Source organism: Nerophis lumbriciformis, linkage group LG39 (genome assembly GCF_033978685.3).
Source record: "Nerophis lumbriciformis linkage group LG39, RoL_Nlum_v2.1, whole genome shotgun sequence".
Classification (NCBI taxonomy): domain Eukaryota; kingdom Metazoa; phylum Chordata; class Actinopteri; order Syngnathiformes; family Syngnathidae; genus Nerophis; species Nerophis lumbriciformis.
Window position 1 is genome coordinate 11,420,471 of NC_084586.2, and position 24,750 is coordinate 11,445,220.

At 43.1% G+C, this 24,750-nt stretch overlaps 2 protein-coding genes across 3 annotated transcripts in view; one reads left to right on the forward strand and one right to left on the reverse strand.

Moving 5' to 3' along the window:
- Window positions 1-24,750, forward strand: part of dock1 (dedicator of cytokinesis 1) — a 533,069-nt gene that overhangs the window by 255,844 nt on the left and 252,475 nt on the right. The gene's annotated exons all lie outside the window — the stretch shown is intronic.
- The window catches only part of LOC133577741 (inhibitory synaptic factor 2A), a 98,377-nt gene that overhangs the window by 35,814 nt on the left and 37,813 nt on the right, over window positions 1-24,750 (reverse strand). For both annotated transcript variants that reach the window (XM_061931734.1, XM_061931735.1), the window contains one exon: window positions 10,341-10,412. In XM_061931734.1, coding sequence (XP_061787718.1) covers window positions 10,341-10,412 — 72 coding nt within the window. The remainder of the gene's footprint in view (window positions 1-10,340; window positions 10,413-24,750) is intronic.

Here is a 24,750-nt window from a genome sequence, read left to right on the forward strand (position 1 = left end):
GAATCGGTAATTAAGAGTTGGACAATATCGGAATATCGGATATCGGCAAAAAAGCCATTATCGGACATCTCTACTTTGGAGTATTCACTGTACAGCCCATGTAGTGGTAGACTATAGATATACTATCCACTGAAAATGAGCCAAGTAAGTACCAAGACTAGAGATGTCCGATAATATCGGACTGCCGATATTATCGGCCGATAAATGCTTTAAAATGTAATATTGGAAATTATCGGTATCGGTTTCAAAATTATCGGTTTCGAAAAGTAAAATGTATGACTTTTTAAAACGCCGCTGTGTACACGGACGTAGGGAGAAGTACAGAGCGCCAACAAACCTTAAAGGCACTGCCTTTGCGTGCCGGCCCAATCACATAATATCTACGGCTTTCAACACACACAAGTGAAGGCATGCATACTCGGTCAATAGCCATACAGGTCACACTGAAGGTGGCCGTATAAACAACTTTAACACTGTTACAAATATGCGCCACACTGTGAACCCACACCAAACAAGAATGACAAACACATTTCGGGAGAACATCCGCACCGTAACACAACATAAACACATCAGAACAAATACCCAGAATCCCTTGCAGCACTAACTCTTCCGGAACGCTACAGTATACACCCCCCACCTCAACCCCGCCCACCTCAACCTCTTCATGCTCTCTCAGGGAGAGCATGTCCCAAATTCCAAGCTGCTGTTTTGAGGCATGTTAAAAAAAAAAAAATGCACTTTGTGACTTCAATAATAAATATGGCAGTGCCATGTTGGCATTTGTTTTCCATAACTTGAGTTGATTTATTTTGGAAAACCTTGTTACATTGTTTAATGCATCCAGCGGGGCATCACAACAAAATTAGGCGTAATAATGTGTTAATTCCACGACTGTATATATCGGTAATTAAGAGTTGGACAATATCGGATATCGGCAAAAAAGCCATTATCGGACATCTCTACTTTGGAGTATTCACTGTACAGCCCATGTAGTGGTAGACTATAGATGTACTATCCACTGAAAATGAGCCAAGTAAGTACCAAGACATTTGTGTCAGGAATGGTAGTGGTAGCATCATGGTCTGGGGCTGCACAGGGGCAACGCTGAATTCCAACACGTGCCGTGACAGAAACTGGGCCGCAGAGCAATTTAAGGAGTCGAAACATACCCACAAGATGACAAGTGCCTTGCCGAGGAAGCTAAAGGCGACGTACATAATCATTTAAAAAACATTTTTGCTCATTATAACTAGAGATGTCCGATAATGGCTTTTTTCCCGATATTCCGATATTGTCCAACTCTTAATTACCTATTCCGATATCAACCGATACCGATACATACAATTGTGGTATTAACACATTATTATGCCTAATTTTGTTGGGATGCCCCGCTGGATGCATTAAACAATGTGACAAGGTTTTCCAAAATAAATCAACTCAAGTTATGGAAAAAAATGCCAACATTGAAGTAGCAAAGTGCATTAATTTTTTTTAACATGCCTCAAAACAGTAGCTTGGAATTTGGGACATGCTCATGAGGAGGTTGAGGGGTGGGGGGGGGGGGAGGGTGTTTATTGTAGCGTCCCGGAAAAGTTAGTCCAGGAAGAGTTAGTGCTGCAAGGGCTTCTGGGTATTTGTTCTGTTGTGTTTATGTTGTGTTATGGTGCGGATGTTCTCCCGAAATGTGTTTGTCATTCTTGTTTGGTGTGGGTTCACAGTGTGGCGCATATTTGTAACAGTGTTGAAGTTGTTTATACGGCCACCCTCAGTGTGACCTGTATGGCTGTATTGACCAAATATGCCTGGCATTCACTTGTGTGTGTGAAAAGCCGTAGATATTATGTGACTGGGCCGGCACGCAAAGGCAGTGCCTTTAAGGTTTATTGGCGCTCTGTACTTCTCCCTACGTCCGTACACAGCGGCGTTTTAAAAAGTCATACATTATACTTTTTGAAACTGATACCGATAATTTTGAAACCGATACCGATAATTTCCGATAACATCCCTAATTATAACCTTTATTTTTTGTTTTTACTAAATACACATCATTGGAATTACACTTTTAACGTGTGAATTAATAAACTTTTTTTTTAAATTTTTTTTTAAAATCACTCTTCTGCCAAATCACGGCCCCCACTCACCACCACTCTAATGTGCCCTCTATTGCAGCGGCCGTGCAGAAACTATGTCAGTTTATTTAAAGTTCCGGGCACTCAATGCGGGCCCGATTTGCAAAATTTTTATTTGTTATACTAATTAAACGATTAATTGAAGCGACATAATATACATCCCATTTTTTTAGATGATCAAATTAATGGATTTAATGGATTAATAAACATTGCGGCCTTATTATTCTCCCTTGACAACAGGGTTGCTGAAGTATGAGGAGTGTACTGACTTTTGTGACATGCTGGGAAAAGAATAATTGCGGGAACTTTTGCTTGCCAACCAACAGGCTTTGACGCGCACCTGGTACATTTTTTTGTTCAACACACAAAAGAGGCAAAGGAAAAAGGAGACTTTGAAGGTATGTGCTTTGGGAAGTAATGACCAGTGGGCTCATGTTAGCATGCTGTCAAAAAGTGCAAATTAATTTCAAGTACGCAGGTGTTGGCTTGGCAACCGCACTCATATTTCTCTCAGTGCTTGTACTGTCGTTAATTCCGGAGCCCTGTCCTTACACCTCCTACAGTCAAACTCGTTTTTATTGCAGGGCCACATCAGAGGGCCACTTTAATGATGTGGCGGACCACATTGAGTGACAGGGTGGACCACATGAAATGATGTGGAAGACCACATGGAATGATGTGGCAGACGACTTTAAATGAAGTGGAGGACCGCATTGAATGACATGGTGGCGGACTACATTAAATGGCGTGGGGGACAACATTAAAAGTGGCGCACTACATTAAATAATGTGGCAGACAACATTAAATGAGATGGCGGGCCACTTTAAATGCTGTGGCAGACCACCTTAAATGAGATGGCGGGCCACATTAAATGATGTGGAAGACTACTTTGAATGACGTGGTGGACCACTTTAAATGACGTGGAGGGTCGCGTTGAATGACATTGTGGGCCACTTTAAATGATGTAGCAGACCACGTTAAGTGACGTGGTGGGCCACATTAAATGGCGTGGCGTACGTCATTAAATGACTTGGCGCACCACTTAAAATGAAGTGGAACACCACATTGAATGACGTGATGGGCCACATTAAATGGCGTGGCGTACCTCATTAAATGACTTGGCGGACCACTTAAAAGGAAGTGGAACACCACATTGAATGACGTGATGGGCCACGTTAAATGGCGTGGCGTACCTCATTAAATGACTTGGCGGACCACTTAAAATGAAGTGGAACACCACATTGAATGACGTGATGGGCCACATTTAAATAACGTGTCGGACCACATTGAATGACTCGGCAGACCTCATTAAATGGTGTGGTGGACCTCGTTAAATGACTTGCCGGACCACTTTAAATGATGTGGCGGACCTCGTTAAATGACTTGGCGGACCATGTCAAATGACTTGGCGGGCCACGCTAAATGACGTGGCGGACCACACTGAATAACGTGGCGGACCACTTTAATGATGTGGAAGACCACATTGAATGACATGGTGGAGCACATTGAATGATGTAACGGGCCACATTTAATGATGTGAAGGACCACATTGAATGACATTGTGGGCTACATTATATGATGTAGCAGACCACGTTAAATGGCGTAGCGTACCTCATTAAATGACTTGGCGGACCACTTAAAACGAAGTGGAACACCACATTGAATGACGTGATGGGCCACAATTAAATAATGTGGCGGACCACTTTGAATGACTCTGCAGACTTCATTAAATGGTGTGGCGGACCTCGTTAAATGACTTGCCGGACCACTTTAAATGATGTGGCGGACCTCGTTAAATGACTTGGCGGGCCACACTAAATGATGTGGCGGGCCACACTGAATAACGTGGCGGACCACTTTAATGATGTGGAAGACCACATTGAATGACATGGTGGAGCACATTGAATGATGTAACGGGCCACATTTAATGATGTGAAGGACCACATTTAATGATGTGAAGGACCACATTGAATGACATTGTGGGCCACATTAAATGATGTAGCAGACCACATTAAATGGCGTGGCGTACCTCATTAAATGACTTGGCGGACCACTTAAAATGAAGTGGAACACCACATTGAATGACGTGATGGGCCACTTTAAATAAGGTAGCGGACCACTTTGAATGACTCTGCAGACCTCATTAAATGGCGTGGCGTACCTCATTAAATGACTTGGCGGACCACTTAAAATGAAGTGGAACACCACATTGAATGACGTGATGGGCCACTTTAAATAAGGTAGCGGACCACTTTGAATGACTCTGCAGACCTCATTAAATGGTGTGGTGGACCTCGTTAAATGACTTGCCGGACCACTTTAAATGATGTGGCGGACCTCGTTAAATGACTTGGCGGACCATGTCAAATGACTTGGCGGGCCACACTAAATGATGTGGCGGGCCACACTGAATAACGTGGCGGACCACTTTAATGATGTGGAAGACCACATTGAATGACATGGTGGAGCACATTGAATGATGTAACGGGCCACATTTAATGATGTGGCGGGCCACATTTAATGATGTGAAGGACCACATTGAATGACATTGTGGGCCATATTAAATGATGTAGCAGACCACATTAAATGGCGTGGCGTACCTCATTAAATGACTTGGCGGACCACTTAAAACGAAGTGAAACACCACATTGAATGACGTGATGGGCCACAATTAAATAACGTGTCGGACCACGTTGAATGACTCGGCAGACCTCATTAAATGGTGTGGCGGACTTCGTTAAATGACTTGCCGGACCACTTTAAATGATGTGGCGGACCTCGTTAAATGACTTGGCGGACCACGTCAAATGACTTGGCGGGACACGTTAAATGATGTGGCGGACCACACTGAATAACGTGGCGGACCACTTTAATGATGTGGAAGACCACATTGAATGACATGGTGGAGCACATTGAATGATGTAACGGGCCACATTTAATGATGTGAAGGACCACATTGAATGACATTGTGAGCCACATTAAATGATGTAGCAGACCACCTAAATGGCGTGGCGTACCTCATTAAATGACTTGGCGGACCACTTAAAATGAAGTGGAACACCACATTGAATGACGTGATGGGCCACAATTAAATAATGTGGCGGACCACTTTGAATGACTCTGCAGACCTCATTAAATGGTGTGGCGGACCTCGTTAAATGACTTGCCGGACCACTTTAAATGATGTGGCGGACCTCGTTAAATGACTTGGCGGACCATGTCAAATGACTTGGCAGGCCACACTAAATGATGTGGCGGGCCACACTGAATAACGTGGCGGACCACTTTAATGATGTGGAAGACCACATTGAATGACATGGTGGAGCACATTGAATGATGTAACGGGCCACATTTAATGATGTGGCGGGCCACATTTAAGGATGTGAAGGACCACATTGAATGACATTGTGGGCCACATAAAATGATGTAGCAGACCACATTAAATGACTTGGCGGACCACTTAAAATGAAGTGCAACACCACATTGAATGACGTGATGGGCCACCTTTAAATAATGTGGCAGACCTCATTAAATAGTGTGGCGGACCTCGTTAAATGACTTGCCGGACCACTTTAAATGACGTGGCGGACCACGTCAAATGACGTGGCGGGCCAATTTGAATAACGTGGCGGACCACGTCAAATGACGTGGAAGACCACATTGAAGGACCGCATTACATGACATTGTAGGCCACATTTAATGATGTAGCTGACCACATTAAATGATGTAGCTGACCACATTAAGTGACGTGGAGGACCGCGTTAAATGACATAGTGGGCCACATTGAATGGTGTGGCCTCATTAAATGGCTTGGCGGACCACTTAAAATGAAGTGGAACACCACATTGAATGACGTGATGGGCCACATTTGAATAACGTGGCGGACCACATTGAATGACTCGGCAGACCTCATTAAATGGTGTGGCGGACCTCGTTAAATTACTTGCCGGATCACTTTAAATGATGTGGCGGACCTCGTTAAATGACTTGGCGGACCATGTCAAATGACTTGGCGGGCCACACTAAATGATGTGGCGGGCCACGCTGAATAACGTGGCGGACCACTTTAATGATGTGGAAGACCACATTGGATGACATGGTGGAGCACATTGAATGATGTAACGGGCCACATTTAATGATGTGAAGGACCACATTGAATGACATTGTGGGCCACATAAAATGATGTAGCAGACCACATTAAATGGCGTGGCGTACCTCATTAAATGACTTGGCGGACCACTTAAAATGAAGTGCAACACCACATTGAATGACGTGATGAGCCACCTTTAAATAATGTGGCGGACCACATTGAATGACTCTGCAGACCTCATTAAAAGGTGTGGCGGACCTCGTTAAATGACTTGCCGGATCACTTTAAATGATGTGGCGGACATCGTTAAATGACTTGGCGGACCACGTCAAATGACTTGGCGGGCCACACTGAATAAAGTGGCAGACCACTTTAATGAATTGAATGACATGGTGGAGCACATTGAATGACGTGACGGGCCACATTTAAAGATGTGGCAGGCCACATTTAATGATGTTAAGGACCGCATTGAATGACATTGTGGGCCAAATGATGTAGCTGACCACATTAAGTGACATGGAGGACTGCTTTAAATGACATAGTGGGCCACATTGAATAGCGTGGCGGACCTCATTAAATGACTTGGCAGACCACTTAAAATGATGGGGAAGACCACATTGAATGACGTGATGGGCCACGTTTTAAATAACATGCGGACCACATTGAATGACTCGGCGGACCACTTTAAATGATGTGGCGGACCACATTGAATGACGTGATGGGTCACGTTTAAATAACGTGGCGGACCACATTGAATGACTCGGCAGACCTCATTAAATGGTGTGGCGGACCTCGTTAAATTACTTGCCGGACCACGTCAAATGACTTGGCGGGCCACCTTAATTGATGTAGCTGACCACATTAAGTGATGTGGAGGACTGCATTAAATGGCTTGGCGGACCACTTAAAATGAAGTGGAACACCACATTGAATGACGTGATGGGCCACCTTTAAATAATGTGGCGGACCACACTGAACGACTCGGCAGACCTCATTAAATGACTTGGCGGACCACATCAAATGACTTGGCGGACCACATCAAATGACTTGGCGGGCCATACTAAATAATGTGGCAGACCACTTTAATGAATTGAATGACATGGTGGCGCACATTGAATGACGTGACGGGCCACATTTAATGATGTGAAGGACCGCATTGAATGACATTCTTTCTTTCTTTCTTTAGTTTATTTCGAACATGAACACACTTACATCATAATACATCACACAATTTCATCCATCCATCCATCCATCTTCTTCCGCTTATCCGAGGTCGGGTCGCGGGGGCAGCAGCCTAAGCAGGGAAGCCCAGACTTCCCTCTCCCCAGCCACTTCGTCCAGCTCCTCCCGGGGGATCCCGAGGCGTTCCCAGGCCAGCCGGGAGACATAGTCTTCCCAACGTGTCCTGGGTCTTCCTCGTGGCCTCCTACCGGTCGGACATGCCCTAAACACCTCCCGAGGGAGGCGATCGGGTGGCATCCTGACCAGATGCCCGAACCACCTCATCTGGCTCCTCTCGATGTGGAGGAGCAGCGGCTTTACTTTGAGCTCCCCCCGGATGACAGAGCTTCTCACCCTATCTCTAAGGGAGAGCCCCGCCACCCGGCGGAGGAAACTCATTTCGGCCGCTTGTACCCGTGATCTTGTCTTTTCGGTGATAACCCAAAGCTCATGACCATAGGTGAGGATGGGAACGTAGATCGACCGGTAAATTGAGAGCTTTGCCTTCCGGCTCAGCTCCTTCTTCACCACAACGGATCGATACAGCGTCCGCATTACTGAAGACGCCGCACCGATCCGCCTGTCGATCTCACGATCCACTCTTCCCCCACTCGTGAACAAGACTCCGAGGTACTTGAACTCCTCCACTTGGGGCAAGATCTCCTCCCCAACCCGGAGATGGCACTCCACCCTTTTCCGGGCGAGAACCATGGACTCGGACTTGGAGGTGCTGATTCTCATCCCAGTCGCTTCACACTCGGCTGCGAACCGATCCAATGAGAGCTGAAGATCCTGGCCAGATGAAGCCATCAGGACCAAATCATCTGCAAATTTTTGCAGATTTCATATCATTTCATTTTACATCATGCCCGAAAAGGAGTAGGAAGAAGCAAAGCTTATTTAATCCTACCCCTTTCCCACTTCAAAGCGTTTACAAATATATAGAATCATTTACTGACCTTTTAATATAATAAAATAACATCTATGAATTAGTATACAACAGTTTTGTAATATGTAATTAATTAATTAATTCAGTCATTATTAACATACTGAGATGAAGAATGTCTTATTTTCAATAAGGTTGAAAGTATTTCTCATAATTCTTCTTCTTTGTACTCTGTAAGCACTATTATTTTGAACAACCTCTTAAACTGGATCATATCAGTACATTTTTTAACTTCTTTACTTAATCCATTCCATCATTTAATTCCACATACTGATATGCTAAAAGTTCTAAGTGTTGTACGTGCATATAAATGTTTTAAATTATTTTTTCCTCTAAAGTTATATTTCTCCTCTTTAGTTGAGAAGAATTGTTGTACATTCTTTGGTAGCAGGTTATAGTTTGCTTTGTACATAATTTTAGCTGTTTGCAATTTTACCAAATCGCCGAACTTTAATATTTTTGACTTAATAAATAAAGGGTTTGTGTGTTCTCTATATCCAACATTATGTATTATTCTAACTGATCTTTTTTGTAACACGGTTAGCGAATGTAGCGCACATTTGTAGTTATTTCCCCATATTTCTGCACAATAACTCAGATATGGTAACACTAGCGAGCAGTAGAGAATATGTAGTGATTTTTGGCCCAGGACATATTTTGCTTTATTCATTATTGAAATGTTTTTTGCCACCTTATGTTGTATGTTTTGTATATGAGATTTCCAGTTCATTTGATCATCTATTAATACTCCCAAAAATCTAGTTTCTTTTACCCTTTCTATGTCTACTCCGTCTATTTGTATTTGTGTATGATGCTCTTTTCTACTATTACCAAATAGCATTATTTTAGATTTACTGAGATTCAAAGATAGTCTGTTTTTGTCAAACCATCTTTTTAATTTGTTAATTTCTTTTGTTATTATTTGTATTATCTTCTGTGTGCTCTCTCCTGAACAGAAAGCAGTTGTGTCGTCCGCAAATAAAACCAACTTTAAGTCCTTCGTAACCTTACAAATGTCGTTTATATAAAGATTGAACAATCTTGGTCCTAGTATTGATCCCTGGGGTACACCACAGGATATATCTAGCCGAGTTGACATATTTTCACCCATCTTCACATATTGCTTCCTGTTGGTTAAATTGCATTACATTGTTACATTGTGGGCCACATGAAATGATGTAGCTGACCACATGAAATGATGTAGCTGACCACATTAAATGAGGCTGGCAGACCACTTTAAATGATGCGGAGGAGCACATTAAATGGCGCGGCAGACAACATCAAATAAGTGGCGGACCACAGGGCCACATAAAATGAAGTGGCGAGCCAGATTTGAGTTTGAGACATGTGTCCTACAGCGTCAAGCTGTCTGCTTTGAAATAACACAGCTTCGTTTACGTTAAGACTCCTCTCTCAGGCACCTGTTTGGTGCACACCTGGCTTCTGATGATTTGACCAAACAAACCGTACTCGCAGAGCAAACGCATCAGACTTCTTTTTAACCGGACCAAACTACCTACTCAGTGGCCTAGTGGTTAGAGTGTCCGCCCTGAGGTCGGTAGGTTGTGAGTTCAAATCCCGGCCGAGTCATACCAAAGACTATAAAAATGGGACCCATTACCTCCCTGCTTGGCACTCAGCATCAAGGGTTGGAATTGGGGGTTAAATCACCAAAATGATTCCCGGGCGTGGCCACCGCTGCTGCCCACTGCTCCCCTCACCTCCCAGGGGGTGATCAAGGGTGATGGGTCAAATGCAGAGAATAATCTCGCCACACCTAGTGTGTGTGTGACAATCATTGGTACTTTAACTTTAACTTTAAAAGTGGGCGCACTCTAAATCAGTCACCTCGCAGCCATGACGTAGTGTACGTCCCCTCTTGTGCATCTCTTTCCGCCTCAAGGAGAAAAGACATTTTGGACCGGCATGTCCTTACAGGGGATGGACCACTGACCTGTAAATAATGCACGCGCTGTTCCGGCATGTGTCACAGTTGGCCGTGTCCTGTCCGGTGCGATAGGAGAGCCTGCGGGAAGGAAAACCATAGTCGTGAATGTGTAATCACAAGCCTTGTTAAGCCTGCACACCTCCCTCTTGTCGTTGTGTTTGTCTCGTTAGCGGCGCCCGGGCAAATGAGGGCGAGTCACGAGCGTCCGGCGGTGCGAGCGGAGGAGAGAGAAAAAAAAGCGCGCTGTCTGGAATTAGCCTCGCTCCACTGATTGGGAGTCAGACGAGCGAGGAGGCAATGTTGTGTGCAAGATGTCTGCCATGCAAGGCGCTTTAATCACAGCGTGTCGACCTGATGGACAACGTTAACTCAGAAGGGCAGGTGCTAATTGTTTTTTATACATTGCTCAAATCTTTGTATCATTGTTTTATAGTTGTGCTTTATTAGGGCCTTTAAATGTCACTTTATCAAAGCCCAATTGGCTATTTTTACTGCTTTCACTTTGTATTTGTGCAATTGAATCATTGTAGCAAGGGGGACTAATAATATTAATTAATTCACCTAGGGATGTCCGATATTATCGGCCGATAAATGCTTTAAAATGTAATAACGGAAATTATCGGTATCAGTTTCAAAATTAACGTTATCAGTTTCAAAAAGTAAAATGTATGACTTTTTAAAACGCCGCTGTGTACACGGACGTAGGGAGAAGTACAGAGCGCCAATAAACCTTAAAGGCACTGCCTTTGCGTGCCGGCCCAATCACATAATATCTACGGCTTTTCACACACACAAGTGAATGCAAGTCATACTTGGTCAATAGCCATACAGGTCACACTGAGGGCGGCCATATAAACAACTCTAACACTGTTACAAATATGCGCCACACTGTGAAACATACTTGTCAACCTTGAGACCTCCGATTACGGGAGGTGGGGGGGAGAGGGTGGGCGTGGTCGGGGTGGGACGGGGGCGTGGCTAAAAGGGGAGGAGTATATTTACAGCTAGAATTCACCAAGTCAAGTATTTCATATATATATATATATATATATATATGTACTTTATTATATATATATATACGTATATATATACATGTATACGTATATATATATGTAATTTATTATATATATATATATATATATATATATATATATATATATATATATATATATATATATATATATATAAAATAAATACTTGAATTTCAGTGTTCATTTATTTACACATATACACACACATAACACTCATCTACTCATTGTTGAGTTAAGGGTTGAATTGTCCATCCTTGTTCTATTCTCTGTCACTATTTTTCGAACCATGCTGAACGCCCTCTTTGATGATGCATTGCTGTGTGGCACGCACAAAAGTGCTTTCATCAAATGCACTAGATGGCAGTATTGTCCTGTTTAAGAGTGTCACAACATTGCTGTTTACGGCAGACGAACTGCTTTACGGTATACAAAAACGTGACTGCTGTTGTTGTGTGTTGTTGCCGCGCTGGGAGGACGTTAATGAAACTACCTAACAATAACCCACATAAGAAACCAAGAACTCGCCCTCCATCATTCTACAGTTATAACGTGATTGGGCAGGTACGCTGTTTATATTGTGGGTTAGCGGACTCAGGTCCTCATGGACCTGAGTCCGCCTGAATTTCGGGAGATTTTCGGGAGAAAATTTGTCCCGGGAGGTTTTCGGGAGAGGCGCTGAATTTCGGGAGTCTCCCGGAAAATCCGGGAGGGTTGGCAAGTATGCTGTGAAAACACACCAAATAAGAATGACAAACACATTTCGGGAGAACATCCGCACCGTAACACAACAGAACAAATACCCAGAACCCCTTGCAGCACTAACTCTTCCGGGACGCTACAATATACACCCCCTGCTAACCCCACCTCTCCCCAACCCTGCCCACCTCGACCTCCTCATGCTCTCTCAGAAAGGGCATGTCCCAAATTCCAATCTGCTGTTTTGAGGCATGTTAAAAAAAATAATAAGTCTTAGTAGATCACAAGCAACATGACTAGAGATGTCCGATAATATCGGACTGCCGATATTATTGGCCGATAAATGCTTTAAATGTGCTATCGGAAATTGTAAAATGTATGACTTTTTAAAACGCCGCTGTACGGAGTGGTACACGGACGTAGGGTGAAGTACAGAGCTCCAATAAACCTTAAAGGCACTGCCTTTGCGTGTCGGCCCAATAACATAATATCTACGGCTTTTCACACACACAAGTGAATGCAATTCATACTTGGTCAACAGCCATACAGGTCATACTGAGGGTGGCCGTATAAAGAACTTTAACACTGTTACAAATATGCGCCACACTGTGAATCCACACCACACAAGAATGACAAACACATTTCAGGAGAACATCCGCACCGTAGCACAACATAAACACAACAGAACAAATACCCAGAAACCCTTGCAGCACTAACTCTTCCGGGACGCTACAATATACACCACCCCAACCCCGCCCACCTCAACCTCCTCATTGCTCGCTCAGGGAGAGCATGTCCCATATTCCAATCTGCTGTTTTGAGGCATGTTAAAAAAAAATAATGCACCTTGTGACTTCAATAATAAATATGGCAGTGCCATGTTGCCATTTTTTTTCCATAACTTGAGTTGATTAATTTTGGAAAACCTTGTAAGATTGTTTAATGCATCCAGCGGGGCATCACAACAAAATTAGGCATAATAATGTGTTAATTCCACGACTGTATATATCGGTATCGGTTGATATCGGAATCGGTAATTAAGAGTTGGACAATATCGGATATCGGCAAAAAAGCCATTATCGGACATCTCTAAATTCACCCCATCATTATTTACAGTAATGGCCTTTTCTATAGTTCTAGCATTAATAATAGTATTTATTTACCGCAAAAATATATACAGTATAAACTCTTGACACTCACTTTAGTGCTACATGCAATTAATCTGTCTTTCTGGTGGGATACATTGTGGTTGTCAAAGACCATTTGTAGTTCCTCTAATGGGCGCAATCACCGCCTTTCTGCATTCCCAAAATATCAACTGTTTTTTGTTAAATGGACTAATAGATTTAAAAAATTGCTAAATAAGTTTGGACACACCTTCTCATTTCAATGCGTTTTCTTTATTTTCATGACTATTTACAATGTAGATTGTCACTGAAGGCATCATAAATGGGTTATACTTGTATAGCGCTTTTCCACCTTCAAGGTACTCAAAGCGCTTTCACATTATTTCCACATTCACCCATTCACACACACATCCACACACTGATGGCGGGAGCTGCCATGCAAGGCCCTAACCACGACTCATCAGGAGCAAGGGTGAAGTGTCTTTAGCTCAAGGACACAACGGACGTGACTAGGTTGGTAGAAGCTGGGGATTGAACCAGGAACCCTCAGGTTGCTGGCACGGCCACTCTCCCAACGGCGCTGCGCCGTCCCCAAAACTGTGACACCTCCATCCATTTTCTACCGCTTGCCCCTTTTGGGGTTGCGGGGGGGGGGGTGCTGGAGTGTGAAGTGAAAACCATTTCAGGTGACTACTTGTTAAAGTACCAATGATTGTCACACACACTATGTGTGGCGAAATTATTCTCTGCATTTGACCCATCACCCTTGATCACCCCCTGGGAGGTGAGGGGAGCAGTGGGCAGCAGCGGTGGCCCCGCACAGGAATCAGTTTTGGTGATTTAACCCCCAATTCCAACCCTTAATGCTGAGTGCCAAGCAGGGAGGTAATGGCTCCCATTTTTATAGTCTTTGGTATGACTCGGCCGGAGTTTGAACTCACAACCTGCCGATCTCAGGGCGGACACTCTAACCACTAGGCCACTGAGTAGGTTCAATCGAAGCTCATCGAGAGAATGCAAAGAGCGTGCAAAGCAGTAATCAGAGCAAAGGGTGGCTATTTTGAAGAAAGTAGAATATAAAACATGTTTTCAGTTAGATGACGGGGAGAAGACGCTGTCCAAGGTGAGCCACGTAGGTAAGACCTCCCACAGAACGGCGCATCCTGAAGAGACACTCAGAAAGCTACTTGGTCTTTAAAACATAATCTATGCAACCACCATTACATGTTATGTAGACCACAAGGAAGTGTTTTACATTTAGAAAAAAATCATAATATGACCCCTTTAATGCGCCTTATAATCCGGTGCACCTTATATACGAACATAGACCTAAATAGACCCGCTCATCGGCAGTGCGCCTTTTAATCCGGTGGTCCGAAAAATACAGTATGTAGAATTAATAAGGCACGCTATAAGCATCTTGCACACGTGGATTATCTAAAACCAGTGCCTTAATATTTCATGTTTTATCCAGCTCAATCAGTGTCCCATAGTCTATCCTGAGTCTATAAAACAACGACCATTGATTGATTGATTGAGACTTTTATTAGTAGATTGCACAGTACAGTACATATTCCGTACAATTGACCACTAAATGGTAACACCCCAATAAGTTTATCAACTTGTTTAAAGGGGAACATTATCACAATTTCAGAAGGGTTAAAACCATTAAAAATCAGTTCCCAGTGGCTTATTTTCGTAAATGAACAATCCGCTGCCCACTGCTCCCCTCACCTCCCAGGGGGTGATCAAGGGTGATGAGTCAAATGCAGAGAATAATTTCGCCACACCTAGTGTTTGTGTGACAATCATTGGTACTTTAACTTTAACTTTTGACTTTAAGTATGAATTAAGGCAAGATTATTTTATAAATATCTCGGCAGTGCATTCACAATTTTATTTCATATTCGGGATTTATGCAGATCAGGATGCTTTATTATTGTCCATTCTTTAACATGTACAAAACACATAAGAACTGCAATTATATTTTCGGCACAGTCCCACTAAGAGCAGACATACGTTACAGGGAGACAAGACGGGACCGCCAACAGATCAGCCACTAACGGCGCTCCTTAAAGGGGAACATTATCACAATTTCAGAATGGTTAAAACCATTAAAAATCAGTTCCCAGTGGCTTATTAGATTTTTCGAAGTTTTTTTCAAAATTTTACCCATCACGCAATATCCCTAAAAAAAGCTTCAAAGTGCCTGATTTTAACCATCGTTATATACACACCCGTCCATTTTCCTGTGACGTCACATAGTGATGCCAATACAAACAAACATGGCGGAAAGAACAGCAAGTTTATAGCGACATTAGCTCGGATTCAGACTCGGATTTCAGCGGCTTAAGCGATTCAACAGATTACGAATGTATTGAAACGGATGGTTGTAGTGTGGAGGCAGGTAGCGAAAACGAAATTGAAGAAGAAACTGAAGCTATTGAGCCATATCGGTTTGAACCGTATGCAAGCGAAATCGACGAAAACGACACGACAGCCAGCGACACGGGAGAAAGCGAGGACGAATTTGGCGATCGCCTTCTAACCAACGATTGGTATGTGTTTGTTTGGCATTAAAGGAAACTAACAACTATGAACTAGGTTTACAGCATATGAAATACATTTGGCAACAACATGCACTTTGAGAGTGCAGACAGCCCAGTTTTCATCAATTAATATATTCTGTAGACATACCCTCATCCGCTCTCTTTTCCTGAAAGCTGATCCGTCCAGTCCAGTTGGAAATGCATCTGCTTTGAGTGTCGCAGGATATCCACACATTCTTGCCATCTCTGTCGTAGCATAGCTCTCGTCGGTAAAGTGTGCGGAACAAACGTCCAATTTCTTGCCACTTTTGCATCTTTGGGCCACTGGTGCAACTTGAATCCGTCCCTGTTCGTGTTGTTACACCCTCCGACAACACACCGACGAGGCATGATGTCTCCAAGGTACGGAAAACAGTCGAAAAAAACGGAAAATAACAGAGCTGATTTGACTCGGTGTTTGTAATGTGTTTGAGAAAATGGCGGATTGCTTCCCGAGAGCGAATAATAGAAAGGCGTTTAATTCGCCAAAATTCACCCATTTAGAGTTTGGAAATCGGTTAAAAAAATATATGGTCTTTTTTCTGCAACATCAAGGTATATATTGACGCTTACATAGGTCTGGTGATAATGTTCCCCTTTAAACACAGGAAGTACACAAACTATCAGAAATTGGAGAAGAGGTAAATGACTTCTGCTTATGGGACATGTTGAATTGTGCCAACATGCAACTTTGTTGAGCGTGTTCCAAATAAACCGTACAATCACTAGACTTACAACCGAGCCTTCCGGTCAGGTCGCATCCATCATCATCGCAGTGCCTGATTTTAACCATCGTTATATACACCCGTCCATTTTCCTGTGACGTCACATAGTGAAGCCAACACAAACAAACATGGCGCATAGAACAGCAAGCTATAGCGACAGTAGCTCGGATTCAGACTCGGATTTCAGCGGCTTAAGCGATTCAACAGATTACGCATGTATTGAAACGGATGGTTGTAGTGTGGAGGCAGGTAGCGAATACGAAATTGAAGAAGAAACTGAAGCTATTGAGTCCGAAAACGACACGACAGCCAGCGACACGGGAGAAAGCGAGGACGAATCCGGCGATCGCCTTCTAACCAACGATTGGTATGTGTTTGTTTGGCATTAAAGGAAACTAACAACTATGAACTAGGTTTACAGCATATGAAATACATTTGGCAACAACATGCACTTTGAGAGTGCAGACAGCCCAATTTTCATCAATTAATATATTCTGTAGACATACCCTCATCCGCCCTCTTTTCTTGAAAGCTGATCTGTCCAGTTTTGGAGTTGATGTCAGCAGGCCAGGGAAGCTAGGGTCGATAGGGGGTTTAGCTCGCTTGTCTGCGGGAACAAACTGCCGCCATTGCTTGCCGTGCTACCGAGGTCCTTTGTCCCTAAATTGCTCACACAGATTCATGGGGGTCTGGCGGCAGATTTCTTTGACTTTATCGTTGGAAATGCATCTGCTTTGAGAGTGCAGGCAGCCCATTTCAGGCGCGCTAAGAACATATATTTTTCCACGATTTCAGCACTCAGGTTAACCATACCTAAATAGACACAAAATACTGCATTACACAAGACTACCCGAATGTACTCGAATGATTGAAAAAAATACATGTTTTTAAGTTAAATTATTGGTAAACACAGTTTATGTATAATAATTTACGTAAAACCGCGAGTAATGAATAACGTTTTCATCAATTAATATATTCTGTAGACATACCCTCATCCGCTCTCTTTTCCTGAAAGCTGATCTGTCCAGTTTTGGAGTTGATGTCAGCAGGCCAGGGAAGCTAGGGTCGATATTCTTCTCTAGATCATCTTCGGTGGCATAAGGCACGGTAGAAGCGGTGTGAGCCAAGACATCCAGGGGGTTTAGCTCGCTCGTCATCGCTTGCCGTGCTACCGAGGTACCTTTGTCCCTGAATTGCTCACACACTCCGGCAGATTCAATGGGGGTCTGGCGGCAGATTTCTTTGACTTTATCGTTGGAAATGCATCTGCTTTGAGTGTCGCAGGATATCCACACATTCTTGCCATCTCTGTCGTAGCATAGCTTTCGTCGGTAAAGTGTTCGGAACAAACGACTGACCATTTCGTCGGCTTTCCCCAGAGCCTCGTATTTTGAACAAATTTCGTCCAATTTCTTGCCACTTTCGCATCTTTGGGCCACTGGTGCAACTTGAATCCGTCCCTGTTCTTGTTGTTACACCCTCCGACAACACACCGACGAAAGTGACGTCATCGCTCCGAGAGCGAATAATAGAAAGGCGTTTAATTCGCCAAAATTCACCCATTTAGAGTTCGGAAATCGGTTAAAAAAATATATGGTCTTTTTTCTGCAACATCAAGGTATATATTGACGCTTACATAGGTCTGGTGATAATGTTCCCCTTTAAGTCGGGGTCCACGTTACTCAATTCATGGTAAATCCATGAGTAGCGTGTCTCTCGGGGGTCCTTTACAGAACAGGTGACGGTTCCCATATGACCCTACTTATTCAGCAGCATGCTTTATTATCTTCCAAGTCAAGTATGGATATGCATTGGCGTTTTTAATTAATAGGAAACATCCGTTGCATCCTTGGGACCCGATAAGGCAATTGGACATTGCATAGTTTTTCCACAAAATTGTATCTTTGACCCAAAAAAAAAGCAGAATAAGCAAGGCAGAACCCGTCTTTGCACTTCAACCATTACTCATCGATCTCTGCAGCATCAATCCATCAACCGCTCCCGTTAAGATTGGCTCCCCCTCAGGCTCACTTTATCCAACAACAACAACAAGAACAAGAAGCGGGTGCTCACTAACTAACATTGTTTTAAGTCGATTTAATGGGTTTCTCACTCTGAACAGATGTACTATTTCTTTTTTAACACTGACGAGGGAGTTAGGGAGAGATGGTGAATATCTCCCCCAAACTCTTGGATGAATTGTTCCACTTTGCTGTTTGATGCCCCCGCCCGCATCATCTTTTGTGGCTTTATTCAGTCAGCACTCTTCCAGGGAGATACGTCTCCTCCTCTGCTCTATTAAGAAGCTAGCTGTTCACATTTAAAACAGCAGCAGTCTCCCATCATTTTTCCTACTAATCATTCTCTCCCAGAGAAACTTGTCACGACGCCCATAAGGTGCTGCGCCAGTAAAAAAAAAAAAAAAAAAAAAATCAAGCGCCTGTCGTAAATTTCTGCATCCTTATCTAATCCTTTCTGCGCCATATGATGTGACAGATGTATAAGAGCTGTTGTTAATGTTATTGTTTAACGCTATTGCAGGGAAAACAGGATAAGTGCGGAGATAGACCGGACTATTTTCATTTTTTTTTTTAGCTCCAATTAATGGTAAGGTCAAAACATAGGCCCTGATTTACTAAGACCCAAATAGCACGCGCTAAACAGCGTGTGCAAAATATAAAATAACGTGCACTGAGTGCGCAACACTAAATGGTCCCTAGTAGAGATGCGCGGATAGGCAATTTTTCATCCGCAACCGCATCACAAAAGTCGTCAACCATCCGCCATCCACCCGAACTAACATTTAATCAAAACCGCACCCGCCCGCCATCCGCCACCCGCCCGTTGTTATATATCTAATATAGACGATGCAAGGCATTAGTGAGGTTATAAAGCTTTTGCCTGTTAAAGAAAGGAGACTGATCCAAAGAAGCAGAGACATTCAATGCGTGCCACGCTGTCACGGCCCAGACGCACACCAGTGCGCAATCATCTGGGAGCCGCGCTGAGCGCACCTCCAAGCGCGCTCGCGCGCCACTCAAACTGCTGCAGGCAGCTGCGTTCACACATGCATCTGTAAGCCTTGTTTTAACATCCTGTGGCACTCTTCTGGGATCACAGCGGACGAAACTGCTCATGCTCAGGGTGTTTGTGGAGGTTCGGGGTTTTGCACAAATGTGATGCACCATGTTAGATGTCCCGGTTTTGTGACTGTCGTAGACATAAACAGCGTCGCAGCTCTTGCAAATCACGTAGCCAGCATTACTATCATCCTGATTTACAACCTCATAAAAATGAGTCCACGCTGAACTTTTCTGGCCTTTTTTTCCCCTGGCCTTTAGTTTTCCCTTTTTTAGTTTGTCGCGTACCACGTTTGCTGCCGGCGTTGCCATCTCTTTTTTTTTTCTTCTTCTGTTGTGGCATATGCTGCAGGTGCCTGCTCGTTTTTCATATGTGGGTAACAACATTTAACTATGTATATATATTTCCGAATTGGTTTAACTGCCACCCGCCTGAATCTATTTAAAATCTAATTTTTTTAAATTTCAACCGCCCGACCCAACCCGCGGATAAAATCTAATTTTTTTTTAATTTCAACCGCCCGACCCGCGGATAATCCGCGGACTCCGCGGTTGTGTCCGCAAACCGCGCATCTCTAGTCCCTAGTGTGTGAATGTGAGTGTGAATGTTGTCTTTCTATCTGTGTTGGCCCTGTGATGAGGTGACGACTTGTCCAGGGTGTACCCCGCCTTCCGCTTGAATGCACCCCCTTGCGACCCCGAAAGGGACAAGCGGTAGAAAATGGATGGGTGGATGAGTGGTCATGTTAAAGTTAAAGTTAAAGTACCAATGATTGTCACACACACACTAGGTGTGGCGAAATTATTCTCTGCATTTGACCCATCACCCTTGATCACCCCCTGGGAGGTGAGGGGAGCAGTGGGCAGCAGCGGTGGCTGCGCCCGGGAATCATTTTGGTGATTTAACCCCCAATTCCAACCCTTGATGCTGAGTGCCAAGCAGGGAGGTAATGGGTCCCATTTTTATAGTCTTTGGTATGACTCGGCCGGGATTTGAACTCCCAACCTACCGATCTCAGGACGGACACTAGGCCACTGAGTAGGTTGCGTGTGATCTACTAAGACTGCATGTGCAATTGAAAACTGACTTATTTAAAGCAGGACTAAGTAACTTTTCAACCTTTATACACTATTTTATATTTCTAAAACTAGTTGAATGACACCTCTGTCATGGCTAGGGTTGTCCCGTTGCTAAAGATGCCCGATAATATCGGACTGCCGATATTATCGGCCGAAAAACGCTTTAAAATGTAATATCGGAAATTATCGGTATCGGTTTCAAAATTATCGGTATCGGTTTCAAAAAGTAAAATGTATGACTTTTTAAAACGCCGCTGTGTACACGGACGTAGGGAGAAGTACAGAGCGCCAATAAACCTTTGCGTGCCGGCCCAATCACATAATATCTACGGCTTTTTTTCTCTCAAAAAAATCCTCTTAAGGGAGAGTAATTTTTTCAATAAAATTTGTGATAGTGAAAAATATTAACACTTTAAAACAAAATATGTTCTGTTAAAGCACTAATGGTATCATTAACTAGACAGGGTTTTTTTGGTTTGAAAAATGTATCGTACTTTCCGGTATTTAGGCCGCACCCACCCAATTTCAGAAGAAATAAATGTTTTTACATACATTGGCCGCACCAGACTATAAGCCGCAGATATATACCGCTACGAAAGATTTTGTAAATGTTTATGTACATATCTTAATTGTTTCTAAACTGTGTTTGTAACATGGCAGTAAAACGGCTGATCAAACAAAACAGACGTCATCAATATTTCCACCGTGAAGTCTTGGTGAATTTACTGAGGAATTTGTAAAACTGAAACAACACAAAAGAAATAATAAATAATTCTAAATAAATAATACTTTCATTGCTAGCTTGATTACGTTGCAAAAGCGCGTACAAATATGCATGAAAATTCAATTCAATGGATTTTATTTGGTCATCAGTTCATGTAAACAGGACACTTCAAGTGCATGGCAGATAAATGAATGAAAGTATCGGTTTACATTTCTTGACCAAAAAGGTATAGGCTGAAGCTAAAAGCTATTTATGCCTACTCTTTCCACATTCACTTTGTAAATGTCAAATAGAGAAAAAAACTAAACAAAAACAAGAAATTGATCTTGAGATAACAACTGACATCACACATAGGATGGTTTAGTAAGTATGAATTCTTTTAGTTACCGTATTTTCTGGACTGTAGAGCGCAACGGGATGTAAGCCGCGATTTTAGAAGAAACCATGATTAAACAAAACAGAAGTCATCGTCATGGACCTACTAGTTATGGAAGCTAAGCTCTCCAATCAGTTAAACAGATTCAATAACTCCACGGTGACCTCTTGGTGAATTTACTGAGGAATTTGTGAAACTGAAACAATATAAAAAGAATGCCGTTGTAAGTTAAAAACACTAACACAGACACTTGTAAACGTGTTAGCTTATTAGCGAATGTTAACGACGCTAGCGTCATTACATTACAATAGCACGTGCAAATATGCATGAAAACACTCCTACAGACATCAAACATGGGACGGTTTAGTAAGTATAAACAGTTTTTGAGTTATTCTGTAAAACTTATAAACATTGCTTGGAGTGATGAATGAAGAATCCATACGAGTAGTACCTCTTTGGACGTCAAAAAGACTGAACGGAAGGAAAAAAAAGCACTACCGATAAATGGAAGGACACTGCAGCACCTGCAGTGAGCGAACATGTCCAAAAGATGGCGCCACAGCACAAACAATAACACACCTCTTTAGTGTATTCAACTCATTGTTGAATACAAAACATCCATAAATTAGCCGCGCAGTCCAAAATATTCGGTAACATTAAGCAAGTTTGCAATCAAGCATATTTTGTTAGATATGTTGAAATTAGAACACTTAAAACTTTGATAACAAAGGCTACGTTCACACTGCAGGGTCAGATGTCCAATTCGGATTTTTTTTTTGTCAAATCCGATCTTTTTAGTACGATTTTTAATGAGAATGTTTGCATGGCTTGACAAAATCCGATACGGGTCGCATATGTTTAAAAAAAATCGGAATTGACCTGCAGTGTGAACAAGGCCTAAGTCATAAAATCACTCCATCCAGCTGTATAATCACTCGCCAGTGGGGGAAAAAATAAGCCTTAAAACATCGCAACTTTTTGAAAAAGCTGCTGCAAAATCAGACATTTAAGGCTGTAACAAAAAAAAAAAAACAAGTGTGCGAAATCCTGGAGGGACTGATAACTAATGGTACATGAAGTTGTAATCGGAATATCCGGTGTGGAACATTTCGGCGCGGTACAGAGGAGTACCCACACAGAACTGAGACACAGGAAGTGTAGCTGCCTTGCGTCTACTCCGTAATCAAATACAGTGCAGCACAGCCTTTGGCTAGCACTCTCAGTAATCAGCAATCAGGATGCGTCAACATCCAAAGCCGCTGCATCTTTTCTCTCACGCTGAGCTAATAAGACAAAATGAGAGATCTGTTTGGCAGGCCTCCCCCGGAAGGAAGACTGCAAGCAAAGGTGCCATTAAGCGTATATTTAGCACCCCCATTTACTACCCTGCTGCCCCCTTAAAGGTCACTGAGTAGGTGGGAGTAAAGGCTTGCAGTGTTATTGGACGGGACACCCGTGGGGTTCCAAGTTTGATTTATTTATTATCTGTCTTTGCTAGCTAAGAATGACTTACCACCTTGAAATTCCAGAAAAGTCTCCTGAGTTGTGTTTCTATTGGTCTGCTTCCTCCCTCTGACTGAGCAGGGAGAATGGAGAGCATACAGTCAAAGGAAGAAGTAATTATACCCATAATTCATAGAGCCTTTTACTTGAACAACCGAGCACGATGTTGAGTCACGGACATGTGTGTGAGGTCTTGAGCCAGTGATGTGCGACTAACGCAGCAGTTTTTGCTTGACTTGCTGGGAGCACAACAATGGCAGTTCACAAGGATTTCACTAGAAATAGCTTGGTTAAAACCTTGTTTACTAATGTCCTCGTGCAAATGAACTGGTTACCTTTCAGAATATTGTCATTCGTTCAGATTGTTTTACATTATGTACAGTACAGGCCAAATGTTTGGACACACCTTCTCCTCATTCGATGCGTTTTCTTTATTTTCATGACTATTTACATGTAGATCAGGGGTCCCCAAACCTTTTGACTCGAGGGCCACATTGGGTTAAGGGGAACATTATCACCAGACCTATGTAAGCGTCAATATATACCTTAATGTTGCAGAAAAAAGACCATATATTTTTTTTACCGATTTCCGAACTCTAAATGGGTGAATTTTGGCGAATTAAACGCCTTTCTAATATTCGCTCTCGGAGCGATGACGTCACAACGTGGCGTCACATCGGGAAGCAATCTGCCATTTTCTCAAACACCGAGTCAAATCAGCTCTGTTATTTTCCGTTTTTTCGACTGTTTTCCGTACCTTGGAGACATCATGCCTCGTCGGTGTGTTGTCGGAGGGTGTAACAACACGAACAGGGACGGATTCAAGTTGCACCAGTGGCCCAAAGATGCGAAAGTGGCAAGAAATTGGACGTTTGTTCCGCACACTTTACCGACGAAAGCTATGCTACGACAGAGATGGCAAGAATGTGTGGATATCCTGCGACACTCAAAGCAGATGCATTTCCAACGATAAAGTCAAAGAAATCTGCCGCCAGACCCCCATTGAATCTGCCGGAGTGTGTGAGCAATTCAGGGACAAAGGACCTCGGTAGCACGGCAAGCAATGGCGGCAGTTTGTTCCCGCAGACGAGCGAGCTAAACCCCCTATCGACCCTAGCTTCCCTGGCCTGCTGACATCAACTCCAAAACTGGACAGATCAGCTTTCAGGAAAAGAGCGCGGATGAGGGTATGTCTACAGAATATATTAATTGATGAAAATTGGGCTGTCTGCACTCTCAAAGTGCATGTTGTTGCCAAATGTATTTCATATGCTGTAAACCTAGTTCATAGTTGTTAGTTTCCTTTAATGCCAAACAAACACATACCAATCGTTGGTTAGAAGGCGATTGCCAAATTCGTCCTGGCTTTCTCCCGTGTCGCTGGCTGTCGTGTCGTTTTCGTCGGTTTCGCTTGCATACGGTTCAAACCGATATGGCTCAATAGCTTGTTTCTTCTTCAATGTCGTTTTTGCTACCTGCCTCCACA